Here is a 25,608-nt window from a genome sequence, read left to right on the forward strand (position 1 = left end):
AGCAAAATCCTATTTAAAGAATTTTAAAAGCAGGCCATGTTAGTCTGTACACTTAAATATCTGTTTGTTTTTCTAACAATGCAACATGATTTAAGTTGTCAAACACTGAAAATCTTGACATCTGCCCAACATCTCCTTGGCTAGTTCAAGTAGTGATTCTTAAGTTTTGTGTGTGTGTGTGTGTGTGTGTGTGTGTGTGTGTGTGTGTGTGTGTGTGTGTGTGTGTGTGTGTGTGTGTGTGTGTGTGTGTGTGTGTGTGTGTGTGTGTGTGTGTGTGTGTGTGTGTGTGTGTGTGTGTGTGTGTGTGTGTGTGTGTGTGTGTGTCTGATCGAATTTAATGTTTAATCTGGTTCACACTGAATAATTCATTCACAAACTTGGCCAAACTTGTTGATATCTTTGCACAAAACTGTTCATTTGAAACGCCTCATACAATATAGGCACAAGTTGGGGTGAATTTTTATATATTTTTAATTTTAGAATTGTAATAATTCTATGGTGCTTTTAAATCTTTATTGACACTTGAAAGCTGCAGTCTCCATTAATTGTGATAGCACTGGAAAAATAACCAGTACATTCTTCAAAATTTCTCCTTTTCTATTTCACAGAAGATGGTTTTGAAACATATTTAAGGATACATGTACTTTATTCAGAATAGATATTGTAACTGGAATGTTTGTAGCACAACTATTCATAGGTGCTTTGTTTGAGAAGCTTCAATTATGTAAAAATATCCTATAGTAATATATTGTCCCTTTAAAGATATATAGGCATTGTTTACAATTAAATGATTTCATAGAAACCCACTTTTACAAACGACTGAAGAGAAAAAAATGTCATAAACAGTTGTTGCATTGTCATGTATCTTATATATATATATATACCCATAACTTTTACCCACACCCATAACTTTTTAGATTAGATGATACATTGGTTCTTTTAAAAAGTGGAAAAAAAGTTCTCAGTTGAGACACAAGACATTATAAAGATTATTCAATTTGGCAGCTTTTTATAATAAAAATACTAAATCCAGTTCCTTTTAGAGTAATTAAAACAGATCAAATTCCATACTTTAAATATGGTTTAATACTAAGCCACGGCCCTCAAACTCCTCCTCTGTTCTAATCAAAGGAAGAATCTATGAAACAAAGCAACATTAAAGGCATGCTACCACTGACGTTTGATTTAGCTATGATGAGAAACCATTGCCTCAACCCCAAAAGACCCTCAAATATCCGAGGCACTCAGTGGGCGGCCTATCAACTAAAACCTCACCTTCTAATCGCTTCAACGACAAGGTCACATTTTTCTACACTTAAGTTTTTATTTTACACCCTCGCAGGATGGAAGAGACGAATGTGAACAAGAACACAACAACTTCACCACTGTGAGTGTGTTAAAGGGTGTCCCATTTTTCCAGGTTATCTCGAAAGGGTCTCTCGTATCGTCACAACACAGGAAACTCTTATCTGCGCGTCTATCTGTCATTCAGTTTGGGCGAATCGGCACCCTCCTCATCTTCATCTTTGTCGTCTTTTGCCCCGATCAGTCGTTGCCGAGCAAAGTCCTCGAATATGATGTCATCGTCACTAAGGACAAATAGTCAGAGAAGCATTCAGTTGTTGTGTTTCCATAAAAGCACTTTTTGCCAGAACAACAAACAAACACCAGAGCTAAAGAATTTGTAGGCAGAAGCAGATGCCTAAATGCTTTTGTAGATAAAAAAATAAAAATAAAAATAATATATATATATATATATAAGAAAAATTTATATATATATAATTACAATAATTATTCACTACCGGTCAAAATAATTACGATTTTATAGTGTTTTTGAAAGAAGTCTCTTCTGCTCACCAAGGCTACATTTCTTTGAAAATACAGAAAAAGTTATATTGTTAAATATTATTACAATTTATATTTATATTTTTAATATATTTTAAAATACTGTTTATTTCTGTGATCAAAGCTGAATTTTCAGCATCATTACTCCAGTCTTCATGGTCACATGATCCTTCAAAAATCATTCTAATGTGCTGACATGGTGTTCAAGAAACATTTCTGATTATTATTAATGTTAAAACAACATTATATACAACATACAACAACTCATTATACGGTGCCCGCTTCCCTTCGGTGCCCTCAGGGGGCCGTTCTGCCAACCCCGCCACCTCGTGTGCTAGGGGGCGCAGCAGTCTCCGGCGAGCACATATCTCAGGGTCCACCCAGAAACGCAGAGGTCCTGGGATGCCCGCCCCCTCCCAGGAGGGTTCTAAAGCAGTCGTTTCCTGCCAATTCGCCACTTCAGGGCGCCGGGTTGATAGCGCAACAAAAACAAGAAGCCAGTCTCGAGCGGCTGGTTCCATGAGTAGAATTTTTGGCAGCGTGGAAGCTACTGCCAAATGTTTCTCGTTGGGTCCTGCAAACTATAGAAAAGGCTTATCAAATACAATTCTGGTCTCGCCCGCCCAGGTTTATGGGGGTCCTACCCACCGTGGTGGGCCCCGAGCAGGTTCTGGTAATGGAACAAGAAGTGAAAACCCTGTTGGAGAAAGGGGCCATAGAGTGTGTATCCCCCTCCGTATGAAGACCAGGTTCTACAGTCGGTATTTCATCATTCCAAAGAGGATGGGGGGATTGCGCCCCATTTTGGATCTGCGAATTCTGAACGAATCAGTCATGCAGCTAAAATTCTTTTAACCTTGAGACAAATCGTTCCTCAGATCAGAGCCGAGGACTGGTTTATTACGATGGATCTCAAGAACGCATACTTCCACATATCCATCCCTACATATCACAGGAAGTAAAAAGAATAAAGCTAGCCCAGTCACTCACTGTGAAAAAGTTTCAGAGACTGTTGGGTCTGTGGGCAGCAGCGTCCAACGTGATACCTTTTGGCCTGCTGTACATGAGACCTTTGCAGTGGTGGCTCAGGACCAAAGGGTTTTCCCCGAGGGGCAACCCCTTTCGCATGATATATAACTTCCTAGTTATGTGGAAGAAACCTTGGTTCCTGTCCCAAGGCCCCCAGCTCCTCTGGGACTGGATGCTATGGTACAGACATGGTTGAGGCTAGGTTTGTATGCTTTTCCCCCGATTGCTCTGCTCCCGGGAGTTCTGGAGAGAGTTTGCCGGGACCAAGTTCGCCTATTTCTAATAGCCCCGCGGGGTGGCCGGGCAGAGTTTCCCCATTTAGTGTCTCTCCTCGACGGGCCTACTCTGGAGTTACCAGTCAGGAGGGACCATCTGTCCCAAGCAGGGGGCTCGTTTGTTCACCCCCGTCCAGAACTGTGGAGCCTGTGGGCTTGGCCTCTGAGGGGGCCCAACTCATAAGTACTGGTCTCTCAACCCAGGTTGTGGAGACCATTCTACATTGCAGAGCTCCCTCCACGAGGACACTTTATGCCCTGAAGTGGAGAGTTTTCACTTCTTGGTGTAGTGACCGTCAGTTGGACCCAGTTAACTGCCCGGTTGGTACAGTGCTGGAGCGCAAGAGCGGTTCACTGCAGGTCTATTGCCGTCCACTTTAAAGGTTTATGTGGTGGCCATAGCTGCTTACCACTCTCCTTTGGGTGGAATGTCTTTGGGTAGAGACCCCTTGGTATCTCGTTTCCTCTGTGGTACTCTGAGGCTGAGGCCTGAAGCTCGTACCATGGTGCCGACATGGGATCTGGCCATTGTCATTCAAGGCCTGTCCCTGGCTCCCTTCGAGCCACTGGAGGACGTTCCGGCTAAGTTCCTGACCTTTAAAGCTTTGTTCCTCCTCGCTATCACTTCTCTTAAAAGAATAGGAGATCTGCAAGCCTTGTCGATTTCACCTTCGTGCTTGGAATTTGCGACTGGCATGGTCAAAAAGTTTCTTCACCCTAGACCGGGCTATGTTCCAAAGGTCCCCACTAATATGGCTAGATCTGTTGTGCCTTTTCAAAACCCAGACCAGGAAAAGAATAACCTGCATGTCCACAGAGCTGCCATGTGGCGTAAATCTGAACAGTTGTTTGTGTGTTTTGGGCCCCCCAACAAAGGGTCCCCAGCATCAAAGCAGAGAATGAGCAAATGGGTGGTTGAGGCTATCTCACTTGGTTATGAATTGGTTGGACAGCCTTCCCATATGGCAGTCCGTTCCCACTCTACTAGGAGTATGGTGGCCTCTAAGGCCCTTATGTCAGGAGTTGCTCTCCAAAATGTCTGTGATGCGGCAGGGTGGTCCTCACCGCACACATTTGTGAGGTTCTATTCTTTGAACCTGGACTCTACACCAGGGTCCTAGGTGCTCTCTTCCTAGTGCTGTTCTTCTCGATTTTACACAGGACAGACACTTCTCACTATGGTGGCGTTAGTATAGACATTCCCACAGGGAATGAAAGGGAAAGGGAACACCTCGGTTCCGACTGGAACCTCGGTTCCCTGAAGAGGGAACGAGACGCTGCGTTACCTTGCCATAACTCCTACATGCATGTCAGCGACTTACTTCAGACTACTTAGAAGATAGCGCAGCTTGGTTTGGGCAGGCTTTATAGTTTCCTGGCTCGTGACGTCACCCGCCTCTGACGTTCCGCCACACCATTGGACTGATTTCACATGTGCTTCAAGACATAATCACGCAAGCGTTCCCACAGCGTCAATCGACACAGCGTCTTGTTCCATCTTCAGGGAACTGAGGTTACAGTCGTAACCGAGGCGTTTGGTTTCCACCAAAATATTAAGCAGCAAAAACTGTTTTCAACATTAATAATAATAATAAAAAACATTATTTTAAATCCAGCACCAATTGGTTAATTAATTGATAGAAGTTGAGCATTAAATCAGCATATTAGAATAAAGTCTGAAGGATCATGTGACACTGAAGACTGGAGGAATGATGCTGTTTTTACTGTATTTTTGATCTTAGTGAGCATAAGGGATTTATTACAAAAGCATGAAAAATCTGAATTATTCCAAACTTTTGACTGGAAGTGTATATGACTGACAGAATTTATTCTGATTAAACAAAATAAATGAATAAATTAAATTAAACCAGCATCATATGTGTAACTTTAAAAAAAATCCGTTTAGTTGGTTAAAATCCAATTAGACCATAGAAAAGTCTTTCACTTACTGTGTGTCAAATTCAATGAGGTTTGTGTCAATGGGGGCGTCATTTTCTGGGGCTAAAACAGAAAGGTTACAGAAAGGAATATTGATTAGAACTCTCTAGGTAATGGACTTCATTTCCCACTTAAAAAAACTCTGTATACTCCATTTATATTTATAAAGGTCTCCGTACATAGATATGTTTTTATTTGTCAAAACAGTCCTTATTTTTGAATTTTAGAGTAACGAAATTCTCACCCACTTGCACCTTTTCAACCAAACATCAACAAAACATGAATTGTTAGTATAAATAAAGATTATTCAGATTTTGACTCTTCTTCATAGATTTTTAAAGCTGGAATTCAGTACTGACATGTTAGGACATGAACTAAGTTAAAAGTCTTATATTAAAGTATATATATTTTTTAAATAAAATATTTTTATGTTAGTCATAAATATATATATATATATATATATATATATATATATATATATATATGACTAACAAAAAAATATTTTATTTTACACATATATATTTCCTGTACAAGTGAAAATATATGTTTTAGGTGCCAGAACATGCTAAAATAAATCATAAGTAGTTCACCAAAGCAATATGAAAGCAGATAAAAAGGCAGTCTGACAAATACCATCTCTGTAGAACGATTCCTCCAATGGTTTGGGATGCATTAATGTAAAGGGGAGCTCGACTGCAACATCACTGGAGAGAGAAACACAAATCATGCATCCAGTAGACATGATAACCAAATAAACCCTGGCCAACGCTGCTCCCAAACCTCAATCCCACCACTCATGCGGTGCTAACAGAGTGCTGGAACCACTGGCCTAAAAGCATCAGCACAAATGGTCCAGTAATTGATGGCATCTTATCAAGTGTCTGAGCCTGTCTGTGTTTCTGGCCAAAAGCTTGGCTACTTATAGGAATCTATAGTATGCACAATGGGCTGTGTAAGACACACTCTTCAGTATGGTCATGCAGTCTTAGTAATGGAACAGCTTTAATCCAGTTTCAAAGTGAAGGTGTCAAACATTTACACACATTACACAGAAACAGAAGAATGGACTAAAGGAATAAACAAAAAATTCACATTACCTAGAGGCAAGATCTCCCAGCAGTCTGAAAAAAACAATTAAACATGATCTTACTGTATTACAATAATTAAGGCATTATTGATTTGGTGTGTCATATTGACTCGGCAAAGTCATTTTAATGTAACCCTAGAATGCATAAAGAGTGTCAAATTGATCGGTTAGTGTGTGATTTTTTTTTTAATGTTTTTCGATCATGAAAGTCATGTTTTGTGCCTCACATATTTGTTGGTCATGGGTTCAGGAAAATAAAATGTTAGTTTTTGTATCACTAACCGTTTATATATATATATATATATATATATATATATATATATATACACACTGTGTATATGTTAATAAATATGTACTGTTATAGTGAATTACGTTTTTGATTACATTTTTTATTGTATATGCACATGAGAAGGGAACAACTGAACATTGTCGAAACATACATTTGTGTACAATTAAAATCTTTCATTACACTAAAAATAAATATATTTTCTTTAAAGAAATCCACTGAACCAGTATGGGTCATCTTGAACCCCCTAATGCATTTGTGCAGGTTTTATGGTCATGCACTCTGGGGTTGAGATAAAAAAAAAAAAAAAAACTTTTCAAGCAATTTGACTAATAATGTAACAAGATTTTTACACTTTCTAAAGGTTTTGTGAATGGTTCTCATCTCTGCTAAACTCACAGATACAAAATTTAATACTCTCTTGAGTAGGTACTTATTTTGAATAAGTAATTACTTCATGACTGCTAAAAAGTATGTTCTATATAGTATGAATGTGTAGTAAAAATGTAATCTGGATGTACTACATCCGCCATGTTTTCATTATCATGTGACCTACCAGCGTCACTTCCATTCATAAATCCTCTCCCGTGGCTTCATGCCCTTACGGAACGAAAATATATTTCCCATATACAGTGAAAATATTCAGAAAAATATTCAGAAAGTATTCAGACCCCCTTAAATGTTTCACTCTTTGTTATATTGCAGCCATTTGCTAAAATCATTTAAGTTCATTTTTTTTCCTCATTATTGTACACACAGCACCCCATATTGACAGAAAAACACAGAATTGTTGACATTTTTGCACATTTATTAAAAAAGAAAAACTGAAATATCACATGGTCCTAAGTATTCAGACCCTTTGCTCAGTATTTAGTAGAAGCACCCTTTTGATCTAATACAGCCATGAGTCTTTTTGGGAAAGATGCAACAAGTTTTTCACACCTGGATTTGGGTATCCTCTGCCATTCCTCCTTGCAGATCCTCTCCAGTTCTGTCAGGTTGGATGGTAAACGTTGGTGGACAGCCATTTTCAGGTCTCTCCAGAGATGCTCAATTGGGTTTAAGTCAGAGCTCTGGCTGGGCCATTCAAGAACAGTCACGGAGTTGTTGTGAAGCCACTCCTTCGTTATTTTAGCTGTGTGCTTAGGGTCATTGTCTTGTTGGAAGGTGAACCTTCGGCCCAGTCTGAGGTCCAGAGCACTCTGGAGAAGGTTTTCGTCCAGGATATCCCTGTACTTGGCTGCATTCATCTTTCCCTCGATTGCAACCAGTCGCCCTGTCCCTGCAGCTGAAAAACACCCCCACAGCATGATGCTGCCACCACCATGCTTCACTGTTGAGACTGTATTGGACAGGTGATGAGCAGTGCCTGGTTTTCTCCACACATACCGCTTAGAATTAAGGCCAAAAAGTTATATCTTGGTCTCATCAGACCAGAGAATCTTATTTTTTTAGCAAACTCCATGCGGGCTTTCATGTGTCTTGCACTGAGGAGAGGCTTCCGTCGGGCCACTCTGCCATAAAGCCCAGACTGGTGGATGGCTGCAGTGATGGTTGACTTACTACAACTTTCTCCCATCTCCCGACTGCATCTCTGGAGCTCAGCCACAGTGATCTTTGGGTTCTTCTTTACCTCTCTCACCAAGGCTCTTCTCCCCCGATAGCTCAGTTTGGCCGGACGGCCAGCTCTAGGAAGGGTTCTGGTCGTCCCAAACGTCTTCCATTTAAGGATTATGGAGGCCACTGTGCTCTTAGGAACCTTAAGTGCAGCAGACATTATTTTGTAACCTTGGCCAGATCTGTGCCTTGCCACAATTCTGTCTCTGAGCTCTTCAGGCAGTTCCTTTGACCTCATGATTCTCATTTGCTCTGACATGCACTGTGAGCTGTAAGGTCTTATATAGACAGGTGTGTGGCTTTCCTAATCAAGTCCAATCAGTATAATCAAACACAGCTGGACTCAAATGAAGGTGTAGAACCATCTCAAGGATGATCAGAAGAAATGAACAGCACCTGAGTTAAATATATGAGTGTCACAGCAAAGGGTCTGAATACTTACGACCATGTGATATTTCAGTTTTTCTTTTTTAATAAATGTGCAAAAATGTCAACAAGTATGTGTTTTTCTGTCAATATGGGGTGCTGTGTGTACAATAATGAGGGGAAAAAAAAGAACTTAAATGATTTTAGCAAATGGCTGCAATATAACAAAGAGTGAAAAATGTAAGGGGGTCTGAATACTTTCCGTACCCACTGTATATATTACATGGTTTAACCGTATATTTAAAAATATGCAGAATAATATATTGTGTTAATATATTACAATATATTGAATAATGCATGAGGAATTGCCGCTTTTCATATATTGAAAAATATGTGAAACAATATATTTACTAAAATATCACAATGTATGTAATTTTATATTCAGTAATACACTTCATAATATATAGATGTATATGTGATCAGATGGTACTGCATGTGTAATATATTGCATATATTTTATGTGTAATAATATATTACACATATATAGAGAAATATATAATGTAATATATTTCTTATATTTATTTACATTATAAATGTTTCATATTTTCAAGCTAGTTACCATAAGTACCTGCATGTACTAAAGTACTTAAAGTAATGTACTCTTCAGTTGATTTCATCTAAGGCTGTGTCTTAAGTCAGTTGTAGTTCTTGTGTTTCTGTCCATCTCTTTTTCTGTTCTCTTCTTTCCTTCAGAGCTTGTAACAGGCTTATTAAGGCTGAGATGACTCCATATTTAATATACACAGATTTTGTGGCTCAGATAAGGTCCATTTCTGGTTTATTTCTTTGCTCTTGGCTGACATGTGGCATTGCTATGGCCTGCTTGTGGCCCACATCTGGCAAACAGGAGTGAGACACCCAAGAGCCGTCATTCCACGCTGCATATGGGCCAGATCATCTTTCCACGTGTGCCAGAGATGTGGGCCGGATCTGGGACGTCACAATGTTGCTATATGGGTCCTCAGCCAGTTTGTGGTTTCTTGTGTAGCACAAATTCCTGCCAAGTGCTATGTATATTTGTTTAACCTAATTGTAAAGTTTGAAATTTATTCCACCATCACATGCCAAACAAGATGAGCAAAATGCAAACTTACCCTCCGCGGGACACCACCAGCTTCACTTTCACCTTATAAGAAACAATGATGCCCAGAATTTCCTTATTGGCTCCCTCTCTTAACCTTTTAACAACAATGCCATGGAAAGGTGAATTAATAAACATGACAAGAAACACAATCCGCTTTCAAATGGAAGAATGAGAGATTATACTTACAATGTACTCGATGCTAAATTTGTATCTTCATGTTTGAGTTTGCCATCCAGAGCCAAGCCGCGTTTCTCTCGGTTATTCGCCAGGAACGGGGTGAGAGTATATACTTTGCAAAATGTGGCACTGGGAGCCACAAAATCACTAGAACACGACACAAAGCAGAGAGCAATGAGACAGGTGTCAAGTTGTGTTCTCATATGGATTTAGCTTATGGTTTAGTTTGCAGTGTACATACTCTGATTCCTCTGTCGCCACTGGACACTTGTACTGGGCAGTGTTGAAGAGGCAAATATCAGCATATTGACGCACTACAACGTTTTATAATAGAAAAAAGTGTTATTGCCAAGAGTTTCTTAACTACATTCTAATGTAAATACAAAGTCCATCTATATAAATAACTAAATGACCTGAAATCTTCATTTTTTTTACTGTCTTGTTTGTGTTGTTTGTGACATGGACGTTGACACTGATTGGTTCACCATGATAGTAAATCTGAAAGACATTATGCACAAACAGCATCATGCAAACAACAAAAATGAATTGTTAATAGCAGATTAAGCCAATCTACACTCATTTACATTAAGTTTATTACTTTGTCTATGTTAAAACTGTGTGATCCAAATGTATGGACATTTTATAAACAATTCAAGTATATAAATCTTAAATTTAGGCCTAAATATTTCTGTTTCTGTTCTATTAACCTCTTTTAGATACTCAAAAAAAACAAAAACAAAAAAAACGTTGAGCAGGCATAACATTTAATAATATGTCAAAAGTCTGTTATGACATGCTGAGACCCCAAGTCTGAAACATTAATAAATGTAATGAATTTTCATATGCCAGATATTTCTGTTAATGCAGTACTGATTGTAGCAGTACACATTCATGCCAAATGTCTTTTTGGATTTGTTTTATAGTTATATTTTGGTTAAAGCTTTTTATTTTATTTTTAAGTTTAGCATAGGGTCATATTAAAATAATTTAAAGACAAAATTAAAAGTTTAATTTCTATTTCTATTATTATTATTAGATACTACTGCTATACACTACCAGTCAAAAGTTTTGGATCGGTAAGATTTGTAATGTTTTTAAAAGAAGTCTCTTCTGCTCACCAAGGCTGCATTTATTTGATCAAAAATACAACAACAACAAAAAAACAGTAATATTCTGAAATATTATTACAATTTTAAACAGCTGTTTTCTATGTGAAAATATAGAAAAAGTGTAATTTATTACTGTGATCAAAGCTGAATTTTCAGCATTATTACTCTATTCTAATATGATTTGATGCTCAAGAAACATTTCTCATTATTATCAATGTTGAAAACAGCTATTTACATTTTTATTTCAGGATTCTTTGATGAATAGAAAGTTCAAAAGAACAGCATTTATCTGAAAAAGAATCTTTTGTAACATTAAACACTACCTTTCAAAAGTTTGGGGTCAGTAAAAAAAAATATTTTAATTTTTGGGGGAAATAAATAAAATAAATCAATACTTTTATTCATCCAGGATTAATTAAATTGATCAAAAGTTACAGTAAAGACAATTATAATGTTACAAAAGATTCTGTTTCAAATAAATGCTGTTATTTTGAACTTTCTATTCATCAAAGAATCCTGAAAAAAAAAAATTACACAACTGTTTTCAACATTGATAATAATAACGCATGTTTTTTGAGCATCAAATCCGCATATTAGAATGATTTCTGAAGGATCATGTGACACTGAAGACAGGAGTAATGAAGCTGAAAATACAGTTTTTCTTACAGGAATCAATTACATTTAAAAAAATATTCAAATAGTTCAAAACAGTTATTTTAAATTCTCATAATATTTCACAATATGACTTTTTCTTGTATTTTTTATCAAATAAATGCAGCCTTGGTGAGCAGAAGAGACTTCTTTTAAAAACATTAAAAATCTTACCAATCCAAAACTTTTGCCTGGTAGTGTACATAACATTACGGCCACAGCATTTCAGTTGTAATGCCCTTTTTCCATCACTAGATGTAGATGTAGATCAGTAGAGCAGAATCCTACTGATGTTGCCTTTCCTCAATCGTCAGATATTTAATCTTATTGAGAGCAGCTGAATAACTACACAAACCCACCTCTTTGTCAAGTGAGGCCTCCAGGTGTAATGGTTTGTCTGACATGAGAAACTGCCTTGTGGTTTCAGCCATTGGCTGCGGGCCCGGCTTCTCTGGAGCATACTGCACTTTTCTGATGACAAGACGCACTGAATTCCTGTGGAAGGGCCAGTAATAGGAGAAGCATATCATAATTTGTGACATTTATTGACTTCAACAAAAATCGATGTAATAAATCTCTGCGATTTTCTGGTCTTTATATATTTTTTTCAGACATTTTTCCGGATCATTTAGACCATAATCGCACATTTTTTCCTCAACAAATCGCATTTTTTAAGTATCATTTATATTCATGGCACAAATGGTGCGAGACTATTTATGAGTGTGAGCAAGAGTCCTTACGGAACAAAAATATATGGGAATATACTGCAAAATATAATGCAATATATTACATAATACATTTCTATGTATGGGAAACTAGTGCTTTGACCACGTGACTATATATTGATACAATATTGAGAATTGAAGACAAAAATAGCATTACATGTAACATTCATAAAGTTGTGTCCTTTGTTGTGTACATATATTGCACATACTGTACATGTTCCCACATAAATGTGAATGTATTGTACGCACATATATATATATATATATACACAAACATTCACAGAAAGTTATTTCATGTGTTTTGCTCAATATTGATATAGGGGGAGATCTGTTAGTATTTAATGTTGTATTATTTTGGAATTTAAAAGGTTTTCTGGTATGTCTGAGTTTTTGGGGTTACCATAGTGCAGAATAGTAGAGCCTGTGGTTCGGTTGACGATTGGCCGATTAGTATTAAGATTATGTGTTACATTATTTAAAAAGTAACAGCTGTGCACTCCTCAACACAGTGATAGTCAGCTTGTTAAATACTTTAGTATACAGGTGTGCTTGTGCCATTGTTAACTAGCTTGAAATTATGAAACATTTATAATGTAAATAAATAACTATAGAAATTAAGAAACATATGACATTATATATTTCTCTATATATGTGTGTTTATACTGCATGAGTAAATATATCTGATCACATATACATCTATATATTATGAAGTGTATTACTGAATATAAAATTGCACACATTATGATATATTAGTAAATATGTTGTCACATATTTTTTTATATATGAAACCCGGCAATTCCTTATGTATTATTTAATATATTGTAATATATAAACACAATATAGTATTCTGTATATTTTCAAATATACCGTTATATCATTTCATATATTGCTCATATATACAATATATAGGTCAATATATTTTCTTTGCGTAAGGGTAGTGACTGCTTTACAAGACTAATAATAAATGAACTAATAATTTTTTATTAATCCCTGTTTGTCAGACTACGCCTATGAACTTGAAAATGAACATAGCAATCATAATAAGACACTTTCTCAAATGTATTCAATCATTTTGTCTTGTTTGCCTCATGTTTCCCAAAAACACATACCAACAATGTTGCAAAAATGCACAAAAGAAGAGTAATATTTTATGTTTTGCTCTGTGTCTGTTACTCCGTTGGGTGCCATTGTGAAAGGTTGTACCTTTTGTGGATTTTTTCTTCAACATTTTCTGCACAGAAAGCTTTGACTTCAAAGTCAACCCCGCAGGCCTTTGCAGACAAGAAAAAAGAGAGTGGAGAATTCTGCATAGCCCTTTTTACTTACATCTATCAAAACCAACATCATGAAACATTAGTTGAGGGAAAATGTACCTTTCCTGTATCTTCTGGCCCCGGTTGTAACGTGACAGAACAGGGTAAGTTCGGAGTAATCTGTGAATAAAGGTTTGACATTCAGTGTCCATTGAAATGGTGATGAACGGACCTACTTTAATCAACAGCGAATCCAATAATCTACATAACATAGTTTCCATTATATTAACAAAATCAGAAAGAAGTTTCACCTCGAAGGTGAAGGGGTAAGCATGTTCTCCGAGTTTCTTTATCAATCGCTCTTGTAGACGTGTCAAGCCCTTTTTTTCTTCAGGCACGGGAGGAAATGCCTGGATGTTGGCCACAAAGAGGTCTTTGCGAAACGTCAAGCCAAGAACGTCCAAGTCCTCCCGTCCATAGCGGAAAGCACACGTCAGTGTCACAAAAACTGTGGGAGAATAAAAAAAAACTACTTAATAACTGTATAGTTAATGGATTTACAGTCAACTTTGTTCTCCCAGTTCCTGATAAAAGAAAACCAGCAACAAATGGAACAATTATTGACATACACTAAGTGTTCAGAGCTATAAAATTAATGTGGATTGCACATCTCAGATGTTAGTCTTGGGGAAAAAAAATGTATGAGTGATGTCTGAGTTTATATTGAGATCTCTGATGTATGATGATTCCAGACTTCCAGGTATCTTTAAAATCTGAGAATGGTTTATAACACTGAAACTTCTTCTGAATGTGTGATTACCAGGGTCTTCTTCTTAGGAGAAGCATCTAGGCATCAGGGAACTTCTGCAGATTATCTGTTCTTCATTTAAAGAGGTCTCCTACAATATGTTTTCATCCATCCATGGTCAAAAAACACTTCTCATAATCTACATTGAAGCATCACCTCTTATCTCACAGTGTCTGAAACAGTTCGATAAAGGATTCAGCCTCTCTAAATTACTCCTTTCTGATTGGTCAGATGGCCCTTCCTCAGCACATGGTACACAGTGATACGAATGGTAGTGATTGTGTCGGTTTTACCGTATTAATTCGAGCCAGATTCCTCATCCTTTGGAAGTGTAGGTAAAGTGGATTTGCTTTGACAGTGCAGAGAACATAGTCTTTTCGACAAGTCGACAACACAGATAAAACTCTTCCAGACTCAGCTACAACTACAGTGTTTGAGGGTCGAAGTAGACAATGTTTCCAGGCAGCCACTGAAGAACATAGGCTAGCATTATGCAGATTTGTCACAAACCCACGTACGTTTGAGCTGTAATTAAGGCTGGAATAACTGACGACTCATTTCAGTCAGTTCAGAACCATTTTTTTGGGAGGGGAGAAATTCCATTTATCCTGCACTTTCATCTTTAAAACTTTGCAGACCTTTTACACTCACAAACAGCTTGACATGATAGATAATATCCGGGGGGAAAAAAGCATGATAGAGGCACTTTAATCTTGTTTAGGAGGAACAACTGTGATATAAACCCATTGCTTTTTTATGAGACCACATGAATAACATATTGCTATACCATGGCTTTCTTTTTTTTTTAAATGGGGGGAAAAAGGCTCCTCACCTTTTCTTTCTTTCAAGTACTCTGGATCAATTAAAACCACACCATCTGCAATAGGAAAAAGATATTTTATGGGTAAAATGTCAGCTTCATACCAGCTTAGGTAAGAAATTATTGTAATGTACAATAATGCACGATTACAGGGTCACAGTTGATATTAGGTGTCTTTAACTACTATGTACTTACATAAAAAAGTTTTAAAGTATAGTGTGTACTTAATGTCTTTTTCTGCTATTGAGGTCAGATACGGGTAATGTTAGGGACAGGTTTGGTGGTATGGTTAGGACAAGGGGTAAGGGAAGAGTCAATTGCATTTGCAAACAGTTTATAAGTGATTACAAATTAAGTACACACTCATTTTATGCCTTATTAATTACAATGTAACATGTTTACTAACGTAAAGTTAAACTAAAATTTAAGATTTTTATTCTTATTGCCTACCGACAGGATCCACAAGGTCCACATGGTCAACGAAATCCCTCTTACCAAGGTACACAGTTAGCTGAAAAGGCAATCATAAAATTACAATCAGCATAATCCAAACGCAGAACAATTTGAACTGAGCTAAAATGGCCATTTGCGCTATTGCGTATGTACAGTTCTATATTTATCTTTCATTAACCTTATCAAAATGAATGCTTTTAAATCTCTTTAGTTATGAGCACTAATTTGTTCTTTAGGTGCATTTTGATCAAGACCAATTTGTACCATTCAAAAATATGTTTACATAATAGTTGTGTTGTGCCGATCCTTGGAAAAGCCTTTCCCAGCTTTGCAGAAGGCTGGGTACTGAGTCACATACCCCCTCTTTCATATTCGCCCCACGCCCGCTTCCTGCTCAAGGACTGTTGTGGCGCACCACAGGTCTCCCTGCTAATGATACATATAGACTCGAGGCTAGGCTATATGCTAACCGCACAGCCATTGCGAGCTGGGACCCATCAGTCTGGCTAACCATCACAAACATCAAATCAAATTTTGGAACAAGAGATACTTTGTTGCTCAATATTTGTGGTTATTCCGACATAACCATTTCATAACAGGCTAAGCTGTAGACACTGACAGAAAACCTTTGAAGTATCAGATTCTAAACAACTGAAACACTAAAATGATCAGTAGATATGAAGGAGGGAAAAAATGAACGTAATATTACCTTTCCATTCGGACTTGCCTTCTTGAACACCCTGTGGAAATACAAGAGTGACACATAAGATATAGCATGCATACAATGTCCCTACCCCTTGACAGATATCACTGAAATCGGTGTCCTGAGAAATCACATTTGTCTCTGTGACAACCTTAGGTTCTGTAAACCATAAAATATATTGGAAAGAGTTAACCATTAGCATTCCCATTCCCCACAATGGCAATTGCTTGGCTGGTGCAAGACCCCTAAATCATTCCTTCTGGATGCTCCTTACTTTGTGTTTTTAGATTTGCTTAAATATCATATATATATATATATATATATATATATATATATATATATATATATATATATATATATATATATATATATATATATATACTGTATATAAAACATAACAAAAGAGAAACTGAGAGTGTTATATACACAGAGAACTAACAAACAAATAAGGAACAGGTGTGTGATGATCAATAATTCAATGAATATTCATGGCGACAAGCATGAAGAGAATAGAAACACAGGCCATAAACAAATTAAGAGTCCTTGAAAAACTAAACAGAAAACACCACAGATTGTGACAATATCCAACTTTATATGCATACATACAGTATACTCACATAAAGTGATATTTAGTGTAGCAAATCTCAACTGCTTGACTGTTTATACCGTTGCACAAATGTAAACCAATTTATCGAACAGCTCTATATATAAAATTGTAAATGTACGTATATCAATCTTTATTCACATAGGCCTAGCGTTGAGTATACTTATGTATGGCGATACAATATAGCAAATCTCAACTGCTTGATTTTTTATATCATCACAAAATGTAAACTATATTATCACCCAGTGATAAATGTAAAGCGATATGTATGTGCAAGATGTGTATTGAAAGTGCTAAACAAACAAACAAAAAAATTACAAACATTTCTAATGCCATTAAGTAGTCAAACAGCTATTAAAAAGGCCACCTTAGCTGCAATATTTGCAAAGAAACCCTTAGCAGTTTTTACTCAAGGCACAGGATAGAAGTACTGTTTATTTTCCAAGACATAATTTTTTCTTTGTGGAAAGATTGACTGCCTCAGTGGCTCTGAAATAATGCCAAATCTGTTAGATCCTCACCCACAGTTCAGCCATTACTTTCACAGATAGCACCCTACAGCAAACAACAATAAATGAAGTTGTAAATCAGCCTGTGCTGATGTGATGGCCTACATTTTTAAAGGAACGCTGAGGCATTTTATCTGTTGGTATATGGCCTAAACGAAATGAGCTGTTTTCTTTCTGGATAAAGATTTAGGGTGCCACCCTACAGAGGGAACACATTTAAATTTTTTCACATTTGTGAAATGGATAAAGACTGACTAACACACAGTCAAATGTACAGAGACAGTGGCTATGTTCAGAATATAATACTACACTGTAAAAACTAAAGGAGCCTCAAATATCCTGTCGGATACTCAAGGAACTTCAAAATGTAATTTAAGTGCCTCAAAGCTCTTTCTCCTATAGTAGGGTTACTGGAGGAGCATTGACAATCTTTGAGGTTCTTGCTGGAACTTATGGGATCCTTTAAGCACTTTGTATTTAGTTCAGAGGTTCTGGAGTCACCTTTTCATTACTATGAGACCTCGAAGTGCTTTGGGGGAAAATAGAGGAACTTGAATGCGATAAAAGGGTTATTGGAAGATCTTTTAACATTTGGTTCAGTGAGGCCAGAATAAGAATATTATTATCCTATTATTATTATTATAGGCTACTTAAGTTTGATTCAGTATACATACCCAGGTGAAAAAGACGTACTATTAAAAATGTACTTGAGTGTGTTTTTAGTAGGCCTACAATACAAATATACTTTAATACATTTTTAATACATTTAACAGTGGCCTACGTTTTTATCACCTGGGTAGCTTACATTTATTTAGTATCTATAGGCCTATTTTATTGATTAATTTAAACCTTAAACAATAACACTAAATTATAATAATATTAATAATAAGAATTAATTAATTATTATTGAATAAATAATAGTAATAAAATAATAATTTTACCTACTTCTTCATAAATTATTATTATTTGAAGAAGAACCAGGAGGAGAAAAGTTTTATTCTGTCACGAAACTGCTGCTATTCCTCTGCCGTCGTCGCTTCAGTGATGCTCGCGCTGCTCGCGCGCAACAAAGCTCAGCTGATCGACGTCATCGGGTAACGGCTCCTCTCATCAAAGCTTCCGCCGTTTGTTCGGCTCTCCGTTACAAGGTTTGTAAACTCGCCAAATAAATATAAATACAGTGTCTACTCACTATATATTCAAACACACACATATACTACATATATACTAAATTTATTATACATTACTACTTTTTTACAGTGTTTACCACTCGTTTATTGCACAGTATCTGGTATGAAGGTTTTAGTCGCGATGCTAACTAACGTTAAATGGAAATTATTGACTTATTGTCTTAGATTGATTTAGTCATTCAATTCAACATATTCTGTAAAACTGTGTCTTCAAATTGCCGATATAGCCTAACTAATTTAGCTGATTCCTGCTGTCGTCATTGGCGTTTGTTATGAATAACAAAAGCAGGTTAATATAGTTTGGTCTGTTTTTGTTTAACATTAGCCTAACTTTATGTGCCGTCATTCTCTCAAATACCATTTTAAAGCCATTTACTGGTCAATAAATATTATGTTGTGAATAATCAGCTTTGTTCTTTTGTTTCCCCAGAACAACCAGTAACGTTACATTTCTAAAATAATCTGAACATTTCAGAGGCAACATTGAATTACAGTAAGTTACCTAACTTACACCACATGCAAGTGCTTTATTACTATGAACTTTCTCTGTGTGAAATTGTATTGTTTGACTGTGTACTTGTGTTTTTTAATCAGTTATTCTCTGAAAATCTTCCCTCATGCTCTCAAATCTCATTCATGTTACTCAGAAAAATAATATCACAGGTTTGGAGCCAATAATGCTATGCATTTTTATAGGCTATACCTTAATCATATGCATTTGAATATAAGACATTTGAACCCTGAATTATAACTTCAAGTTTAGTCTTTTTCGACAAAAAAAAAAAAGGAAAAAGCTATTATATGGCTTCATAAGACTTACAACACAACCCATAACACATGAGTTGTGAACTCATTGATTATTTTTAGGATCTTTTCTGGGACATTTTTGGAGCTTAACCATTTTTACATAAATTGTTGCATTGAATTGAACTAGACAAGTGTACATAAGAATAGTTTCATGAATGAATTACACCATTTTTTTCTGCTTGTGCTTCATGCAGTGAAATTGAATGGTGACGGGTTGCATTATGCCTGAGATCTGCTTTCGGGTTCCACAGACAGAAAGTCAAACAGGTTTGGAACGTCACAAGGCTGAGGAAATTATTTAAATTTCACAACTTTCACTTTAATAACCTTACTAACAGTACATTTTGTACTTTGCAGGGATCTCGGTAAGCTGAAATACAAGTTTGATCAAGAATAAAAATCCTCCTTTAGACCTGAAAATCACTGAAGTGCCTGGACCATCCACCAGAAAAGAGGAAAAACAAACAGGAAAATGAAGCTGATGCACCTTTTCACTTTTCTAACTCGTTAAGTACCTCACGTGTCCCTTGTGAAGATTTTATAATTGATTGCATTTTATGTTGCAGTGAGTAAAGGTGCATCACATTTGTGAATTTCGTGAAATTACACGGGCAAAAATGTCCATTGACCATTGTCAGCAGTGTAGCGATGTAATGTATGAAGCACCACACAAAATTGCTGATCGTGTGGATTCTTATTGAAATGAGTGAATTCACCAGTGAACATTCACAGAACAACAGATAACTTTACTGCACCTTAACTCTGTTAAAATGGAAAATGTTTTCTGCTTGTTGTGACATAAGGAATTCTGTTTCCGGGTCGAAACCTCTACTTCTACTTCCTCTATCTTGTTTCTAGATATTGAGAATACTCAACAACCATTTAATAGCACTGTTGATTCAAGTCACACATTTAAGCTTTTCAAAAGCCATAGTATACATTTCAGTCTCCAGTCTCACGGCATCCCAGACTTCAACATTTTATGATTCAAAATAGCTGAATAACTAAACCATCTGAGATTTCGGAATAGAGATAAAGGTTAGGATCATAATTTTCAGGAATATTACAGCACAATGAGTGTATATTAGCACTGTTTGTTGTTTGTTTTTGGCATCTGATAGAGCTTTTGGACTTGGAAACAGTGACGTCAGACTTAACAAGCGGACTGAAACATGTTTTAAAATTAAGTGAAGATGGACATTTTTAATTAGTCAAAATTGTTATAATTTACATTGATTTATTACTTGGAACATGTTTTTTCCATGCATTTTGTTGAGATGTCTTTTCTTGTTTAGCTTATTGTATACACATGGTTGATTATTCATGTTACTTATGTATTATACAATTTTTTTGTGTGTGTGTATTCATTGATATTAATCTATTACTAGCTTTTTTTTCCAAGTGCATGGAAGTGTATGTATTAAAATGGATCTAAAATATGTAATAAACAATTCTTATTTTGTATTTGGTTCAGTTTGTTTATTATAATAGAAGTTAATGGTGGTAACCATAGTAACAACATGAAATTAATTTAATACAAATAAAATAAAATTTAAATTTGGTTCCTGGAGGCACCCACAGTGGTTCCACACAGTGCCTTATATAAGAGTTCCTCTGGAAACCTGTGTGGTTCCTCAGAGAACCGGCCCTTTTTAAAGGGTGCCTAGAGGATCTACAGACGGTTCCGCCGGTGTGGCAAAGTGAAGAACCCCAAAAGGTTCCTCCAGGCACCTTTTATTTTTACAGTGTACAGAAGCATAAAACATTTTAAACAATAGTATGCTGCATTGTTACCTGATCTCAATTTAGTGAGAGCTGTAAATAAAACCTAGAAAATAAAATAGTAAATTTTTTATCTTTAATCTAATTTTGTTTCAACATAATTATTATTAGTCTTTAGTTGTCAAGATCATGTTCTGTTTTGTTGAGTTTCTGTTGGTTATGTTCCTGTTTATCTGCCTGATTTCCTAGTAGTTTACCTAGGTTACTCATTAATCAATCATTCTGTTCCGATCCAATCTGACTTCTGACCTGAAATGCCTGAATCATATTCATACACTGTTCATTCATTGGTCAGAGGAGAACTGGCCCCCCGACTGAGCCTGGGTTCTCCCAAGGTTTTTTCTCCATTCACCCGACAGAGTTTTGGTTCCTTGCCACTGTCGCCTTTGGCTTTTGGCTTGCTTAGTTGGGGACACTTAAAATTCAACAATAATACTGATCTGCTTGCAATGACACCACTATATGAGAACTGAACTGAGCTGGACGATGAGATCACGGTTTTATCCAGAGCTGCTGTATAGATAAATGAACAAAATTAATAACTTTTTTTACAACAAAAATTAACCATCACTGAACTTACTTAAGCTGGACAATGACATCATTTTCTTCTAGAGCTGCTGTACAGCCAAAACCAATTTTTTTGCATTATTTTCCTGTTATCATTGTAAAGCTGTACAGTGTAAACTGTAAAAGCGCTATATAAATAAAGTAGCCTGGATGCCAGCCGAACTTAGCCCCGCCCACAAAATGTTTAGGTTGGGAAGTTCGGTCTGGACTTGATCCGTTGTGGAGCTATTATGCTCGAACCAGAGCTGAGTGGAGGGATGCTGAAAACTGTCAAGGAATGTTAGGTGAATTGACAGAGTGAATAAATATATGCTTCCTCTCATGCTGATAGGGTAGACATGTTAATTGTTTGATGACAAGTTGATTGGATTGATTATCTGAACGTGCTCCTCCTGAACTTTGTTTATGAAACATCATGTGTAGATTCCACCATCACGCGATTATAAATGTTATACAAGATATCGACAGCGCATTCATTTTAAAAGAGGAACAGAGAACCGCGATCAAGGCATTTGTCGATCGGAAAGATGAATGAAGAACATACGTCACTTACTCCGTTACTCTGATTGGTTGTAGGTCTATCCAATTGAGTGCAGAGGCATTTTATTTCCTGGTTCGGTTGAAACACGCCCCATAATCACAATGGAGCAGTATCAGACTCATATTCTGACTAGAATCTGAGTATGACGACGTCAGGCTATAAATAAAGGTGACTTGACTTGACTTTAGCTGTGGTCTTAATTAGTTCTCATTACTGTCAAGCATGCACGTTTAAGCTTCCATTCACCATATTTGATGTGCTCTATTTGCATTGATTAATGTTTAGATGTGAATAACAGCCTACTTTATTTTTATTAATCATATAAAGCAACCGTGTGTCTTCAAAAGACTTGGATTAACTTCAAAATGTAATTTAAGTGCCTCAAAGCTCTTTCTCCTATAGTAGGGTTACTGGTGGAGCATTGACAATCTTTGCGGTTCTTGCTGGAACTTATGGGATCCTTTAAGCACTTCGTATTCAGTTCAGAGGTTCTGGAGTCACCTTTTCATTACCATGAGACCTCGAAGTGCTTTGGGGGAAATTAGAGGAACTCGAATTCTATAAAAGGGTTATTGTAAGATCTGGTTCCTGGAAGATCTCTTATGTTAAAGCCAGCATCTGGAGGAACCCAATGGTTCAGTGAGGCCAGAATAAGATTATTATTATCCTATTATTATTAGGCTATAGGCCTACTTAAGTTTGATTCAGTATACATAGGCTTACATTTATTTAGTATAGGCCTATTTTATTGATTGATTTAAACCTTAAACAACAACACCACTAAATAATAATAATAATAATAATAATAAAAATATGAAGAAGAAGAAGCAGGAGGAGAAAAGTTTTATTCTGTCACGAAACTGCTGCAATTCCTCTGCTGTCGTCGCTTCAGTGATCCTCAAAGCTCAGCTGATCATCATCGGATAACGAAAGTAACGGCTCCTCGCATCAAAACTTCCGCCGTTTGTTCGGCTCTCCGTTACAAGGTTTGTAAACTCGCCAAAGAAATATAAATACAGAGTCTACTCACTATATATTCAAACACATACATATATAAACTAAATTTATTATACATTACTACGTTTTTACAGTGTTAACCACTCGTTTATTGCACAGTATGTGGTATGAAGGCTTTAGCCGCAATGCTAACTAATCTAATGAACTATGCCACATATGGAAATCATTGACTATCATTGAGGCAACATTGAATTACGTAAGTTACCTGCCCCACATACAACTTTATTACTATGAACATTTCTGTTTGAGACTGTATGGTTTGACTGTGTACTTGTGTTTTTTAATCAGTTATTCTTTGAAAATCTTCCCTCATGCCAACATCATTCATGTAGTAATATTACAGGTTTGGCGCCAATAATGCTATGCATTTTTTCTTATACCTTAAAGTGCCCCCATTATGCTATTTTAATGTTTCATAATGTTGTTTTGGAGTCTCCTACAACAGGTTTACATGCATCAAAGGTCAGAAAAACAGGTTTCATTTCCTGTTTAATAATATACATTTGCACATGACCACATTTTTCAGTGATTCTCAAATGACTCGTCAAATGAACCAATCTCTCTAAATCCCTCCTTTCCGCGAGCTACTCTACTCTGATTGGCCAGACAGCTCAGTCTTGTGATTGGTTTCCTAAACTAAACACAGTAACGAACAATGACGTTGATTTTACCATATCAATGCGATGATGAAACACTGGAATAACTAGTTATTGAACCTGAACCTTCATCGCAAGGACAACGCGAGCAGGACGTTTCTCAGTGATACACTACTCAGTTTGAGGGACATTATGAGATGTTGCAATTGTAATTCCTCACCATCAGCATTAACAAGTGCATGTCCATCAACAAACCGATTATTTTACTTGTATTAATTTATTTACAGAGTATTTTTGTAATATATTGCGGTGAACACGTGGAAACTGTATCAATAACAGTGCATGTATGCAATGTATACATAAGCCGAGCTCTAGCATGAATGACTGATGTGAATGACTGATGTATCATAAACGTTGGTAAAACAAATCTTGCTCCATGATTAATCTTTCCTCAATGTAGTGAGAACGACAGACAATCTGCATTTATAGACCCAGTTATAGGTAATCGTGGCCCACAGCTGATTAGCAGAAGTATTTCAGTAAGACAGTGATAACGTGAGTTAGCAAGTTAGCAGGAGACTAAATTAATTGTTGAAAAACAATTAATTTAATTGACTCAGAGTCGACTCTTTTGAAAGACAATAACTTTATATATGCGGTGCACTTTCAGATTTAAAACGATGCAGGATATTTTCATTCACTTAGAGCTATGTTAAACACTACACGAAAGGTCATTTTCAATGAATAATCCTTTAATCATTTGCATTTCAATATAAGACATTTGAAATTATAACTTCAAGTTTAGTCTTTTTAGACAAAAAAGCTATTACATGGCTTCAGAAGACTTACAACACAACTCATAACACATGAGTTGTGGACTCATCTTTTCTGAGACATTTTTGGAGCTTAACAGAATATTTATCCATTTTTACATAAATTGTTGCACTGAATTGAACTAGACAGGTGTACTTAAGAATGGTTTCATGAATGATTTACACAATTTTTTCACATGCTTGTTTCATGCAGTGAAAGCGAACGGTGACTGGGGTTGCATTATGCCTGAGATCTGCTTTTGGGTTCCACAGACAGAAAGTCAAACAGGTTTGAAATGTCACAAGGCTGTGAAAATGATTTTAAATTGACAACTCACTTTAATAACCTTACTAACAGTAAATGTTGTTCTTTGCAGGGACCTCGGTAAGCTGAAATACAAGTTTGAAAAAGAATAAAAATCCTCCTGTAGACCTGACAATCATTGAAGTGCAGAACAACAGATTATTTTACTGCACCTTAACTCTGTTATAATGGAAAATGTTGTCTGCTTGTTGTGACATGGGAATACCGTTTCCGGGTAGAAGCCTCTCATTCTACTTCCTCTATCTTGTGTCTAGTGAGAATACTCAACAACCATTAATGAGCACTGTTGATTCAAGTCACACATTTAAGCTTTTCAAAAGCCATAGTGAACATTACAGTCTCCAGTCTCAACTAACCATCTGAGATTTCAGTATAGAGATAACGGTTAGGATCATAATTGTCAGGAATATTACAGCACAATGAGTGTATATTAGCACTGTTTGTTGTCTGTTTTTGGCATATGATAGAGCTTTTGGACTTGGAAACAGTGACGTCAGACTTAACAAGTGGACTGAAACACAAATGTTTTAAAATTAAGTGAAGATGGACATTTTTAATTAGTAAAAAAAAAA

The 25,608-nt window shown here is 36.4% G+C and overlaps 1 protein-coding gene across 1 annotated transcript in view; it reads right to left on the reverse strand.

Annotated features, from left to right (window-relative positions):
• Positions 1-253: 253 nt before the first annotated feature.
• The window catches only part of arrb1 (arrestin, beta 1), a 72,036-nt gene continuing 46,681 nt past the window's right edge, over positions 254-25,608 (reverse strand). The window contains exons 2-16 of the mRNA XM_082180674.1: positions 16,293-16,323; positions 15,581-15,641; positions 15,143-15,187; positions 13,814-14,010; positions 13,623-13,682; positions 13,453-13,520; positions 11,884-12,019; positions 10,178-10,262; positions 10,006-10,078; positions 9,774-9,911; positions 9,598-9,681; positions 6,185-6,208; positions 5,721-5,791; positions 5,099-5,150; positions 254-1,589 (exon numbers count right to left, since the gene is read on the reverse strand). Of these exons, the coding sequence (XP_082036800.1) occupies positions 1,478-1,589; positions 5,099-5,150; positions 5,721-5,791; positions 6,185-6,208; positions 9,598-9,681; positions 9,774-9,911; positions 10,006-10,078; positions 10,178-10,262; positions 11,884-12,019; positions 13,453-13,520; positions 13,623-13,682; positions 13,814-14,010; positions 15,143-15,187; positions 15,581-15,641; positions 16,293-16,323 (1,237 nt within the window). The 3' untranslated portion in view covers positions 254-1,477. The remainder of the gene's footprint in view (positions 1,590-5,098; positions 5,151-5,720; positions 5,792-6,184; positions 6,209-9,597; positions 9,682-9,773; positions 9,912-10,005; positions 10,079-10,177; positions 10,263-11,883; positions 12,020-13,452; positions 13,521-13,622; positions 13,683-13,813; positions 14,011-15,142; positions 15,188-15,580; positions 15,642-16,292; positions 16,324-25,608) is intronic.

Source organism: Leuciscus leuciscus, assembly GCF_965113295.1.
Source record: "Leuciscus leuciscus genome assembly, chromosome: 9".
Taxonomy (NCBI): Eukaryota; Metazoa; Chordata; class Actinopteri; order Cypriniformes; family Leuciscidae; genus Leuciscus; species Leuciscus leuciscus.